The 14,608-nt window shown below is 48.7% G+C and overlaps 1 protein-coding gene across 1 annotated transcript in view; it reads right to left on the reverse strand.

Annotated features, from left to right (window-relative positions):
- Window positions 1-14,608, reverse strand: part of LOC121558976 (protein FAM126B) — a 152,939-nt gene that overhangs the window by 90,857 nt on the left and 47,474 nt on the right. The window contains exon 3 of the mRNA XM_045206465.1: window positions 434-519. Within this exon, the coding sequence (XP_045062400.1) occupies window positions 434-493 (60 nt within the window). The 5' untranslated portion in view covers window positions 494-519. The remainder of the gene's footprint in view (window positions 1-433; window positions 520-14,608) is intronic.

Genomic DNA, 14,608 nt, shown 5'->3' on the forward strand with positions numbered 1-14,608 from the left:
GGACAGAGGGGTCTGTCAGGGACCAGTTGGGGAGACAGATGGACATATCAAAGGGGGGTATGTATTAGGGCTGGGAATTGACCTCACCATACGATATTATCACCATACTTAGGTGCCGATACGATATGTATTGCTCACTCTATGTATTGCTCACTCTATGTATCGCTCACTCTATGTATTGCTCACTCTATGTATTGCTCACTCTATGTATTGCTCACTCTATGTCTGCTGCAAAGAGACAAGAGAGAGCATGAGAAAATGAGTTTATCATCAGTCATGGAAATACAAATGCTGAAAACATGTTGGCTCAATATATAAAAAAGTATCTATATAATATTGTCCAAAAATAATATTGCGATATGTAACTGGATGGATTTGTTTTCCCATCATTAGTATGTATGTGGTGTGTGTCTGAGTCATGTCTGTGACCCACCTTGAATTCTGACAGCCATTCCTCCACCACTCCTCTCTGCTCCAAGCTGGAGCCCAGCATCTTCCTCACAGACCTCCCTCAGACACCTAGAGAGAGAGAGAGAGAGAGAGAGAAAGAGGAAGGGAGAGAGAGAGAGAGAGAGAGAAAGAGGAAGTGAGAGAGAGAGAGAGAGAGGGGGGAAGAGAGAGAGAGATATAGAAAGAGAGAAAGAGAGAGGAAGGAAGGAAGGAAGGGGGGGAGAGAGAGAGAGAGAGGAGAAAAAGAGAGAGAGAGAGGAGAAAAAGAGAGAGGGAGAGAGAGAGGAAGGAAGGGGGAGAGAGAGGAGAAAAAGAGAGAGAGGGGAGAGAGAGAGAGAGGAAGGAAGGGGGAGAGAGAGAGAGAGAGGAAGGAAGGGGAGAGAGAGAGAGAGAGGAGAAAAAGAGAGAGAGAGAGAGAGAGAGAGAGGAAGGAAGGGGGAGAGAGAGAGAGAGGAGAAAAAGAGAGAGAGAGAGAGGGGAGAGAAACAACATGTTAACTGTAGAACCCATAGCAGCCGTCGACGGCCTTTCTTTAAAATACTATTTTTTTGTTGTTGTTTTACTAACAACAATATCTGTGTCAATATCGCATAATCAACTTGCTTACAACCTGTTGTGGTATTCGCGTGGCTGTTGTCATCAACGAGAAACCGGGTATGCTGTCATTTGACTTCATTACTCAAAATAATGGAGCTGAAGCAGACATGACTTTTCACAGTGAAAGAGGCTTTATCTACAGCGCCTTCGGAAAGTATTCAGACCCCTTGACTATACAGCGCCTTCGGAAAGTATTCAGACCCCTTGACTATACAGCGCCTTCGGAAAGTATTCAGACCCCTTGACTTTTTCCACATTTTGTTTGGTTAAAGCCTTATTCTAAAATTGAATAAATTGTTTTTTCCCCCCTCATCAATATACACACACACACACACACACACACACAATACCCCATTATGACAAAGCAAAAAGAGGTTGTAGAAATTTTGGCTAATTTATGAATGGAAAACCCCCCAGAAATATCAAATTTACATAAGTATTCAGACCTTTTACTCAGTACTTTGTTTTAGTACCTTTGGCAGCGATAACAGCCTCGAGTCTTCTTGGGTATGACGCTACAAGCTTGGCACACCTGTATTTGGGGAGTTTCTCAGATTCTTCTCTGCAGCTCTGTCAGGTTGGATGGGGAGCATCGCTGCACAGCTATTTCCAGGTCTCTCCGGAGATGTTAGATCGGGTTCAAGTCCAGGCTCTGGCTGGGCCACTCAAGGACATTCAGAAACTTGTCACGAAGCCACTCCTGCGTTGTCTTGGCTGTGTGCTTAGGGTCATTGCCCTGTTGGAAGGTGAACCTTCGCCCCAGTCTGAGATCCTGAGAGTTCTGGAACAGGTTTTCATCAAGGATCTCTCTGTACTTTGCTCCGTTCATCTTTGCCTCGATCCTGACTAGTCTCCCAGTCCCTACCGCTGAAAAAAATCCCCACAGCATGATGCTGCCACCACCATGCTTCACCATAGGGATGGTGCCAGGTTCCCTCCAGACGTGACGCTTGACATTCAGGCCAAATAGTTCAATCTTGGTTTCTCATGGTCTGAGACTCCTTTAGGTGCCTGTTGGCAAACTCCAAGTGGGCTGTCATGTGCCTTTTACTGAGGAGTGGCTTCCATCTGGCCACTCTACCATAAAGGCCTGATTGGTGGAGTGCTGCAGAGATGGTTGTCCTTCTGGAAGGTTCTCCCATCTCCACAGAGGAAACCTAGCGCTCTGTCAGAGTGACCGTTGGGTTCTTGGTCACCTCCCTGACCAAGGTTCTTCTCCCCCGAATGCTCAGTTTGGACGGGCGGCCAGCTCTCGGAAGAGCCTTTGTGGTTCCAAACTTCTTCCATTTAAGAATGATGGAGGCCACTGTGTTCTTGGGGACCTTCAATGCTGCAGAAATGTTTTGGTACCCTTCCCCAGATCTGTACCTCGACACAATTCTGTCTCGGAGCTCTACGGACAATTCCTTCGACCTCATGGCTTGGTTTTTGCACTGACATGCACCTTCAACTGTGGGACCTTATATAGACAGGTGTGTGCCTTTCCAAATCATGTCCAATCAATTGAATTTACCACAGGTGGACTCCAATCAAGTTGTAGAAACATCAAGGATGGTCAATGGAAACAGGATGCACCTGAACTCAATTGAGTCTCATAGCAAAGGGTCTGAATACTTATGTAAATAAGGTTTCTGTTTTTATTTTTAAACACATTTGCATAAAGTTCTAAAAACCTGTTTTCGCTTTATCATTATGGGGTATTGTGTGTAGATTTTTATTTATGTAATCCATTTTAGATTAAGGCTGTAACGTAACAAAATGTGAAAAAAGTCAAGGGGTCTGAACACTTTCCGAAGGCACTGTATGTTTGTTGATACGGATTCGGACACGTCCTTGCACTTTGAAAAGCGATGTTGAGGTGAGTGAAATAAGTAAACAGCAGATATATGTGCAAATAGTCCGTGTAGCAAAGATGAGCTTTTCAGGAGTCTTATGGCTTGGGGGTAGAAGCTGTTGAGAAGCCTTTTGGACCTAGACTTGGCGCTCCGGTACCGCTTGCCGTGCGGTAGCAGAGAGAACAGTCTATGACTAGGGTGGCTGGAGTCATTGACAATTTTGAGGGCCTTCCTCTGACACCGCCTGGTATAGAGGTCCTGGATGGCAGGGAGCTTTGCCCCAGTGATGTACTGGGCCGTACGCACTACCCTCTGTAGTGCCTTGCGGTCGGAGGCCAAGCAGTTGCCATACCAGGCGGTGATGCAACCAGTCAAGATGCTCTCGATGGTGCAGCTGTATAACCATTGCGGATTTGAGGACCCATTCAAAATCTTTTCAGTCTCCTGAGGGGGAATAGGCTTTGTCGTGCCCTATTCACGACTGTCTTGGTGTGTTTGGACCGTGATAGTTTGTTGGTGATGTGGACACCAAGGACCTTGAAACTCTCAACCTGTTCCACTACAGCCCCGTCGATGAGAATGGGGGCATGCTCAGTCCTCTTTTCTTTTTTTCTTTTTTTGTCAGCTAACTAGTTGGTTGTTTTGTCTGGTTTCTACAGATGTAATTGATATGGAACGGCCCAAGCTGCTTGCTACAGCTAGCTAGCTAACTAGTTAGTCTGTCAGGCAAGAAAAGTTGTGTGTAGCAGTACATTTGGGCTGCGTTCACAAAGCGTCAACCTCAGCTGTCACTAGCTAGCCATACAGATAACCAGCTAACTAGCCACCGAAATGAAGGCTAGAGTCATTAGTGTTTATCTGTTGGGCTTAGCATATGGTTTGGCATGTTTGCTAGGTGCAGATATCCATAGGCTATATAGTGCCTCATTTTCCTATTATTTGACAGCGTTGCTGTCGTGTTAGGGTAGTAGATGGCCGCGCAGTGGAGCTCATATGATGAGTTGGATATTTGTTTACATAGCCAGCTAACAAGTTGCTTGTTCTGTCCCAGCTTCCTAACTCATCAGCTAACATTGGCCAACTCTATAGTTCGTCTGTCAGGCAAGAAAGCAAGAGTTTATTGGAGGAGACAGTGTGTGTGGTGGGGGGGGGGCATGTAACTGTATCACACAATTGATTATGGAAACCCCTTATTAAGAAGAGAGTATGTGTATGGTTGAGAAAAACAAAGTGGAAGAGAGATTATATTCCTGACTACTATTGTATCCTATTCGTTGGTCCTCTCCTTTCCCTCTGTTACTCGGTTCCTCTAGGTCAGTGGAAGAGAAGGAAGTGATGTGGAGACTCAGGGCTCAGCAGCAAAAGGCAGGGAGGAAATGTTAGTGATGATTACAGGGATAGAGATGTGGAGCGAGTAGTGGAGCGAGGGAGAGGAGGAAGCAGAGGGAGAGGAGGAAGCAGAGGAGAGGAGGAAGCAGAGGGAGAGGAGGTAACAGAGGGAGAGGAGGAAGCAGAGGGAGAGGAGGAAGCAGAGGGAGAGGAGGAAGCAGAGGGAGAGGAGGAAGCAGAGGGAGAGGAGGAAGCAGAGGGAGAGGAGGAAGCAGAGGGAGAGGAGGAAGCAGAGGGAGAGGAGGTAACAGAGAGAGGAGGAAGCAGAGGGAGAGGAGGAAGCAGAGGGAGAGGAGGAAACAGAGGGAGAGGAGGAAACAGAGGGAGAGGAGGAAACAGAGGGAGAGGAGGAAACAGAGGGAGAGGAGGCAACAGAGGGAGAGGAAGAAGCAGAGGGAGAGGAGGTAACAGAGAGAGGATGAAACAGAGGGAGAGGAGGAAACAGAGGGAGAGGAGGCGAGGAGGAAGCAGAGGGAGAGGAGGAAGCAGAGGGAGAGGAGAGGAGGAAGCAGAGGGAGAGGATGAAACAGAGGGAGAGGATGAAACAGAGGGAGATCAGGAAACAGAGGGAGAGGAGGAAACAGAGGGAGAGGAGATTGCTAGAGAGGATGAAACAGAGGGAGAGGATGAAACAGAGGGAGAGGAGGATGCAGAGGGAGGATGTAACAGAGGGAGAGGAGGATGCAGAGAGAGGAGGAAATAGAGGGAGAGGAGGATGCAGAGGGAGGATGTAACAGAGGGAGAGGAGGAAACAGAGGGAGAGGAGGAAATAGAGGGAGAGGAGGATGCAGAGGGAGGATGTAACAGAGGGAGAGGAGGAAACAGAGGGAGAGGAGGAAACAGAGGGAGAGGAGGAAACAGAGGGAGAGGATGTAACAGAGGGAGAGGAGGATGCAGAGGGAGAGGAGGAAATAGAGGGAGAGGAGGATGCAGAGGGAGGATGTAACAGAGGGAGAGGAGGAAACAGAGGGAGAGGAGGAAACAGAGGGAGAGGAGGAAACAGAGGGAGAGGAGGAAATAGAGGGAGAGGAGGATGCAGAGGGAGGATGTAACAGAGGGAGAGGAGGAAACAGAGGGAGAGGAGGATGCAGAGGGAGGATGTAACAGAGGGAGAGGAGGAAACAGAGGGAGAGGAGGAAACAGAGGGAGAGGAGGAAATAGAGGGAGAGGAGGAAACAGAGGGAGAGGAGGAAACAGAGAGAGAGGAGGAAACAGAGGGAGAGGAGGAAACAGAGGGAGAGGAGGAAGCAGAGGGAGAGGAGGAAACAGAGGGAGAGGAGGAAACAGAGGGAGAGGAGGAAACAGAGAGAGAGGAGGATGCAGAGAGAGGATGTAACAGAGGGAGAGGAGGAAACAGAGGGAGAGGAGGAAACAGAGGGAGAGGAGGAAACAGAGGGAGAGGAGGAAACAGAGGGAGAGGAGGAAACAGAGGGAGAGGAGGATGCAGAGGGAGGATGTAACAGAGGGAGAGGAGGAAACAGAGGGAGAGGAGGAAATAGAGGGAGAGGAGGAAACAGAGAGAGATGAGGAAATAGAGGGAGAGGAGGATGCAGAGAGAGAGGAGGATGCAGAGAGAGGATGTAACAGAGGGAGAGGAGGAAACAGAGGGAGAGGAGGAAACAGAGGGAGAGGAGGATGCAGAGAGAGGATGTAACAGAGGGAGAGGAGGAAACAGAGGGAGAGGAGGAAACAGAGAGAGATGAGGAAATAGAGGGAGAGGAGGATGCAGAGAGAGAGGAGGATGCAGAGGGAGGATGTAACAGAGGGAGAGGAGGAAACTGAGGGAGAGGAGGAAACAGAGGGAGAGGGTGAGGCAGAGGGAGGATGTAACAGAGGGAGAGGAGGAAACAGAGGGAGAGGAGGATGCAGAGGGAGGATGTAACAGAGGGAGAGGAGGAAACAGAGGGAGAGGAGGAAACAGAGGGAGAGGGTGAGGCAGAGGGAGGATGTAACAGAGGGAGAGGATGAAACAGAGGGAGAGGAGGAAACAGAGGGAGAGGAGGAAACAGAGGGAGAGGAGGAAACAGAGGGAGAGGAGGAAACAGAGAGAGAGGAGGAAACAGAGGGAGAGGAGGAAACAGAGGGAGAGGAGGAAACAGAGAGAGAGGAGGAAACAGAGGGAGAGGAGGAAACAGAGAGAGAGGAGGAAACAGAGGGAGAGGAGGAAACAGAGGGAGAGGAGGAAACAGAGGGAGAGGAGGAAACAGAGAGAGAGGAGGAAACAGAGGGAGAGGAGGAAACAGAGGGAGAGGAGGCAACAGAGAGAGAGGAGGAAACAGAGAGAGAGGAGGAAACAGAGAGAGAGGAGGCTGCAGAGGGAGAGGAGGATGCAACAGAGGGAGAGGAGGAAACAGAGAGGGGATGTAACAGAGGGAGAGGAGGAAACTGAGGGAGAGGAGGAAACAGAGGGAGAGGGTGAGGCAGAGGGAGGATGTAACAGAGGGAGAGGATGAAACAGAGGGAGAGGAGGAAACAGAGGGAGAGGAGGAAACAGAGGGAGAGGAGGAAACAGAGGGAGAGGAGGAAACAGAGAGAGAGGAGGAAACAGAGGGAGAGGAGGAAACAGAGGGAGAGGAGGAAACAGAGAGAGAGGAGGAAACAGAGAGAGAGGAGGAAACAGAGAGAGAGGAGGAAACAGAGAGAGAGGAGGAAATAGAGGGAGAGGAGGATGCAGAGAGGGGATGTAACAGAGGGAGAGGAGGAAACAGAGGGAGAGGAGGAAACAGAGGGAGAGGGTGAGGCAGAGGGAGGATGTAACAGAGGGAGAGGATGAAACAGAGGGAGAGGAGGAAACAGAGGGAGAGGAGGAAACAGAGGGAGAGGAGGAAACAGAGGGAGAGGAGGAAACAGAGAGAGAGGAGGAAACAGAGGGAGAGGAGGAAACAGAGGGAGAGGAGGAAACAGAGAGAGAGGAGGAAACAGAGGGAGAGGAGGAAACAGAGAGAGAGGAGGAAACAGAGGGAGAGGAGGAAACAGAGGGAGAGGAGGAAACAGAGGGAGAGGAGGCAACAGAGGGAGAGGAGGAAACAGAGGGAGAGGAGGAAACAGAGGGAGAGGAGGCAACAGAGAGAGAGGAGGAAACAGAGAGAGAGGAGGAAACAGAGAGAGAGGAGGCTGCAGAGGGAGAGGAGGATGCAACAGAGGGAGAGGAGGAAACAGAGGGAGATGAGGATGCAGAGAGAGGGTGTAACAGAGGGAGAGGAGGAAACAGAGGGAGAGGAGGAAACAGAGGGAGAGGAGGAAACAGAGAGAGAGGAGGAAACAGAGAGAGAGGAGGCTGCAGAGGGAGAGGAGGATGCAACAGAGGGAGAGGAGGAAACAGAGGGAGAGGAGGATGCAGAGAGAGGGTGTAACAGAGGGAGAGGAGGAAACAGAGGGAGAGGAGGAAGCAGAGGGAGAGGAGGAAGCAGAGGGAAAGGAGGAAGCAGAGGGAGAGGAGGAAGCAGAGGGAGAGGATGTAACAGAGGGAGAGGATGAAGCAGAGGGAAAGGAGGATGCAGAGGGAGAGGAGGCTGCAGAGAGATGATGTAACAGAGGGAGAGGATGATGCAGAGGGAGAGGAGGATGCAGAGAGAGAGGATGATGCAGAGGGAGAGGATGATGCAGAGAGAGGAGGAAACAGAGGGAGAGGAGGATGCAGAGGGAGAGGAGGATGAAGAGCACAAGGTGAGGTTCATTCAAAGTGATGGCTAACAAATCATTACGCAATAACTGACAGTAAGAGGCCTGTGAGTAGACGGGAGATATAAGGTTGGTGTATTACATAAGCAGGCCCTCACCAGTCACTATGAATCTCAAATCTACAGGACACCAACCGTTAGAGCCTGCTGCCCTCGGACAGAGACAGTAGCGTGACTGACCAGCAAACCGGGAACATTCCCAGAACATTAAGTTCTAGTTGGGGTTTTATCTAACATTAGGATGATAACATGTTTTTGACTGAATGTTCTAACATTCACTAAAATGTTGTGCACAACATCTGTAACAACCACCACAGAACATCCCTCAAAAGTTCTCATTAGGTTTCCAGGTAATGTACAATGAACAAAAATATAAATGCAACATTACATACATCCTCTCTTCTCCAGACCATCTCCGGTGACCTTCTCCCTTACCTCACCTCGCTGATCAACTCATCCTTGACCGCTGGCTATGTCCCTTCCGTCTTCAAGAGAGCGAGAGTTGTACCCCTTCTCAAAAAACCAACACTCGATCCCTCTGATGTCAACAACTACAGACCAGTATCCCTTCTTTCTTTTCTCTCCAAAACTCTTGAGCGTGCCGTCTTTAGCCAACTCTCTTGCTATCTCTCTCAGAATGACCTTCTTGATCCAAACCAGTCAGGTTTCAAGACTGGTCATTCAACTGAGACTGCTCTTCTCTGTGTCACGGAGGCTCTCCGCACTGCTAAAGCTAACTCTCTCTCCTCTGCTCTTGTCCTTCTAGACCTATCTGCTGCCTTTGATACTGTGAACCATCAGATCCTCCTCTCCACCCTCTCCGAGCTGGGCATCTCCGGCGCGGCTCACTCTTGGATTGCGTCCTACCTGACCGGTCGCTCCTACCACGTGGCGAGAAGCTGTCTCCGCACCACGTGCTCTCATCACTGGTGTCCCCCATGGCTCAGTTCTAGGCCCTCTTCTATTCTCGCTATACACCAAGTCACTTGGCTCTGTTATATCCTCAAATGGCCTCTCCTATCATTGCTACGCTGACGACACACAACTAATCTTCTCCTTTCCCCCTTCTGATAACCAGGTGGCGAATCGCATCTCTGCATGTCTGGCAGACATATCAGTATGGATGACGGATCACCACCTCAAGCTGAACCTTGGCAAGACGGAGCTGCTCTTCCTCCCGGGGAAGGACTGCCCGTTCCATGATCTCGCCATCACGGTTGACAACTCCATTGTGTCCTCCTCCCAGAGTGTGAAGAGCCTTGGCGTGACCCTGGACAACACCCTGTCGTTCTCTGCTAACATCAAGGCGGTGACCCGATCCTGCAGGTTCATGCTCTACAACATTCGGAGAGTACGACCCTGCCTTACACAGGAAGCGGCACAGGTCCTAATCCAGGCACTTGTCATCTCCCGTCTGGATTACTGCAACTCGCTGTTGGCTGGGCTCCCTGCCTGTGCCATTAAACCCCTACAACTCATCCAGAATGCCGCAGCCCGTCTGGTGTTCAACCTTCGCAAGTTCTCTCACGTCACCCCGCTCCTCCGCACACTCCACTGGCTTCCAGTTGAAGCTCGCATCTGCTACAAGACCATGGTGCTTGCCTACGGAGCTGTGAGGGGAACGGCACCTCCGTGCCTTCAGGCTCTGATCAGTCCCTACACCCAAACGAGGGCATTGCGTTCATCCACCTCTGGCCTGCTGGCTCCCCTTCCTCTGCGGAAGCACAGTACCCGCTCAGCCCAGTCAAAACTGTTCGCTGCTCTGGCACCCCAATGGTGGAACAAGCTCCCTCACGACGCCAGGACAGCGGAGTCACTCACCACCTTCCGGAGACACTTGAAACCCCACCTCTTTAAGGAATACCTGGGATAGGATAAAGTAATCCTTCTACCCCCCCTTATCCCATCCCCAAAAGCTGACCACACGGCCAGGTCTCTGACCTCCTCCCTATAGGCTATCTCATCGTTCCTGCTTTAGTTTTTGCTTATAAGCAGGAATCAGGAGGATAGAGTTATGGTCAGATTTGCCAAATGGAGGGCGAGGGAGAGCTTTGTACGCGTCTCTGTGTGTGGAGTAAAGGTGGTCTAGAGTTTTTTTCCCTCTGCTTGCACATTTAACATGCTGGTAGAAATTAGGTAGAACGGATTTCAGTTTCCCTGCATTAAAGTCCCCGGCCACTAGGAGCGCTGCCTCTGGATGAGCGTTTTCCTGTTGACTTATGGCCTTATACAGCTCATTGAGTGCGGTCTTAGTGCCAGCATTGGTTTGTGGTGGTAAATAAACAGCTACGAAAAAATATAGATGAAAACTCTTGGTAAATAGTGTGGTCTACAGCTTATCATGAGATACTCTACCTCAGGCGAGCAAAACCTTGAGACTTCCTTAGTATTAGATTTCATGCACCAGCTGTTGTTTACAAATATACACAGACCGCCACCCCTTGTCTTTTCCGGAGTCAGCCGTTCTATCCTGCCGATGTAGCGTAGATCCCGCCAGCTGTATGTTGTCCATGTCGTCGTTCAGCCACGACTCGGTGAAACATAAGATATTACAGTTTTTAATGTCCCGTTGGTAGGATAATCGTAATCTTAGGTCATCCAATGTATTTTTAAATGATTGAACATTGGCTAATAGGTTTGATGGGAGAGGCAGTTTACTCGCTCGCCGTCGGATCCTTCCAAGGCACCCCGACCTACGTCCACGATATCTCCGTCTCTTTCTCATGCGAATGACGGGGATTTGGGCCTTGTCGGGTGTCTGTACAAACAAACCAACCATCATGGTCCAAACACACCAAGACAGTCATGAAGAGGGCACGACAAAGCCTATTCCCCCTCAGGAGACTGAAAAGATTTGGCATGGGTCCTCAGATCCTCAAAATGTTCTACAGCTGCACCATCGAGAGCATCCTGACTGGTTGCATCACCGCCTGGTATGGCAACTGCTCAGCCTCCAACCGCAAGGCACTACAGAGGGTAGAGCGTACGGCCCAGTACATCACTGGGGCCAAGCTTCCTGCCATCCAGGACCGCTATACCAGGCGGTGTCAAAGGAAGGCCCTACAAATTGTCAAAGACTCCTGCCACCCTAGTCATAGACTGTTGTCTCTGCTACCTCACAGCAAGCCGTACCGGAGCGCCAAGTCTAGGTCCAAAAGACTTCTTAACAGCTTCTACCCCCAAGCCATAAGACTCCTGAACAGCTAATATAATGGCTACCCAGACTATTTGCATTGTGTCTGGATGTAGCTAGCAAGCTAGCCAGCCAATGTTAGCCAGTTAGCTTGGGTGCTTGACTGCCATTGTGAGGTCAGAACGCTCGGATCAACCCTACTCATCGGCCAGAGCATCAAGTGTGTGCTCTGAACGCTCCGAGAGCGAAACGAGATGGGTGGGGCTAATGTGGGTGTGAACGATGGTGAATGGGTGTAGACAAAGAGCTCTTCAGTAGGTACCAAAACATTCAAAGGCCATTTTCTCAAAAGTGAGATTACAAGTTTATCAACTTTCAAAGCAGAATAACTTTCCCATTGTTCCTTAAATGCAATGTTAGTGTATGTTGTTCATGATATACCATTGTGTAGCTCTGTCTCTCAGCTTTTATCCAATGTAAAAAACACAATTTCAAATTTTGCTACATAAGACCGAATCAAGGCGGTCGGTCACAAACGGGATCAGCCTAAATGGAGTCAGCCCTTGTCTAAATGTTAAGTTGTTTATTGTTTTTGTCTATGTATGTTTTGTCCTCTGTAGCTCAGCTGGTAGAGCACGGCGCTTGTAACGCCAAGGTAGTGGGTTCGATCCCCGGGACCACCCATACACAAAAAAAATAATAATAATTATGCACGCATGACTGTAAGTCGCTTTGGATAAAAGCGTCTGCTAAATGGCATATTAATTTTTTTTTGTTGTCATTCTCTAGTGCCTTCTAAGCTCATCAGTATGCTAACGACCCTGGGACTGAACACCTCCCTCAGCAACTCGATATGTGTGTCGGCGCAGGGATTCAGCGGGCGGCCATTAGGGGCTGGGTGTCTTTGGGTCGTAGCTGACAAGGCGAGCACTCTACCTGGTGACCAGCGGAGGGCGCCGAGGGGCAGTACGATTCCCAGAATCCATCCATCACATACATACGGCCTAGCCCAGGGACCAATTGGTACTAATTATCAGCCCGGCAACTGGGGCTCATTAGCCCCTTCTTAGAATCAGGTGCACTAGATTGGCTAACCCTTACCCTAACCTAACCCTAATCCTAGATTGGGGTTGGAGCAAAAACCTACAGGACTGTTGCTCTCCAAGAACGTGTTTAGAGGAGAGAGGGCTCTAGGGGAGAGGTTACTGGAGAGAGGTTACTGGAGAGAGGTTACTGGAGAGAGGTTACTGGAGAGGGGTTACTGGAGAGGGGTTACTGGAGAGGGGTTACTGGAGAGGGGTTACTGGAGAGGGGTTACTGGAGAGGGGTTACTGGAGAGGGGTTACTGGAGAGGGGTTACTGGAGAGGGGTTACTGGAGAGCCCTGATGTAGAGAATTGAGTTTGATCCCAAAACGGAGAAAAAAAGAGCCAGCCAAGAATTGTGCATAGAATAGAAATCTGCTCTCCTCTCTTCTGCTACAGACCATATCTGTATTATGCGGTCTCTCTTTTCGTCAGAATGTCACGAGGAGGACTGGGAATTCAAAGCAGTCACGAGGAGGACTGGGAATTCAAAGCAGTATTCTGTCTCTTCCTCGTGTCAAACACCCAGACAGCAGGATCTCTCCACAGTAACCTGTTACTATGGCAATCTGTCAGGAGTGACACTGGGCCCCTGATGGCATCAAACTGGACCATATTGTGAAATAAAATGCATTAGATGTTACAATGCACATATACAGTTGAAGTCTGAAGTTTACATACACTTAGGTTGGAGTCATTAAAACTCGTTTTTCAACCACTCCACAAATTTCTTTTTAACAAACTATAGTTTTGGCAACTCGGTTAGGACATCTACTTTGTGCATGACACAAGTAATTTTTCCAACAATTGTTTACAGACAGATTATTTCACTTATAATTCACTGTATCACAATTCCAGTGGGTCAGAAGTTTACATACACTAAATTGACTGTGCCTTTAAACAGCTTGGAAAATTCCAGAAAATGATGTCATGGCTTTAGAAGCTTCTGATAGGCTAATTGACATAATTTGAGTCAATTGGAGGTGTACCTGTGGATGTATTTTAAGACCTACCTTCAAACTCAGTGCCTCTTTGCTTGACATCATGGGAAAATCAAAAGAAATCAGCCAAGACCTCAGAAAAAAAAATGGTAGACCTCCACAAATCTGGTTAATCCTTGGGAGCAATTTCCAAACGCCTGAAGGTACCATGTTCATCTGTACAAACAATAGTACACAAGTATAAACACCATGGGAACACGCAGCCGTCATACCGCTCAGGAAGGAGACGCGTTCTGTCTCCTAGAGATGAACGTACTTTGGTGCGAAAAGTGCAAATCAATCCCAGAACAACAGCAAAGGACCTTGTGAAGATGCTGGAGGAAACAGGTACAAAAGTATCTATATCCACAGTAAAACGAGTCCTATATCGACATAACCTGAAAGGCCGCTCAGCAAGGAAGAAGCCACTGCTCCAAAACCGCCATAAAAAAGCCAGACTACGGTTTGTAACTGCACATTGGGACAAAGATCGTACTTTTTGGAGAAATGTCCTCTGGTCTGATGAAACAAAAATAAAACTGTTTGGCCATAATGACCATCGTTATGTTTGGAGGAAAAAGGGGGTTGCTTGCAAGCCGAAGAACACCATCCCAACCGTGAAGCACAGGGGTGGCAGCATTATCATCAGGGACTGGTGCACTTCACAAAATAGATGGCATCATGAGGAGGGAACATTATGTGGATATATTGAAGCAACATCTCAAGACATCAGTCAGGAAGTTAAAGCTTGGTTGCAAATGGGTCTTCCAAATGGACAATGACTCCAAGCACACTTCCAAAGTTGTGGCAAAATGGCTTAAGGACAACAAAGTCAAGGTATTGGAGTGGCCATCACAAAGCCCTGACCTCAATCCTATAGAAAATGTGTGGGCAGAACTGAAAAAGCGTGTGCGAGCAAGGAGGCCTACAAACCTGACTCCGTTACACCAGCTCTGTCAGGAGGAATGGGCCAAAATGTATTGTGGGAAGCTTGTGGAAGGCTACCCGAAACATTTCACCCAAGTTAAACAATTTAAAAGGCAACCCACTGGGAATGTGATGAAAGAAATAAAAGCTGAAATAAATAATTCTCTACTAATTCTGACATTTCACATTCTTAAAATAAAGTGGTGATCCTAACTGACCTAAGACAGGTAATTTTTACTAGGATTAAATGTCAGGAATTGTGAAAAACTGAGTTAAAATGTATTTGGCTAAGGTGTATGTAAACTTCCAACTTCAACTGTATATCATCATAGCGCTAGGCTATACATCACTGTCAGAGTGGTAGTTCATTTCATAAACCCAGTTGCAGGGATCGCTAACTCCGCCCATTCAGGGCTCTACGGTGACATTAAGTAACTCCGCCCATTCAGGGCTCTACATTAAGTAACTCCGCCCATTCAGGGCTCTACGGTGACATTAAGTAACTCCGCCCATTCAGGGCTCTACGGTGACAT

The sequence above is a fragment of the Coregonus clupeaformis genome, chromosome 23 (assembly GCF_020615455.1).
Source record: "Coregonus clupeaformis isolate EN_2021a chromosome 23, ASM2061545v1, whole genome shotgun sequence".
NCBI lineage: Eukaryota > Metazoa > Chordata > Actinopteri > Salmoniformes > Salmonidae > Coregonus > Coregonus clupeaformis.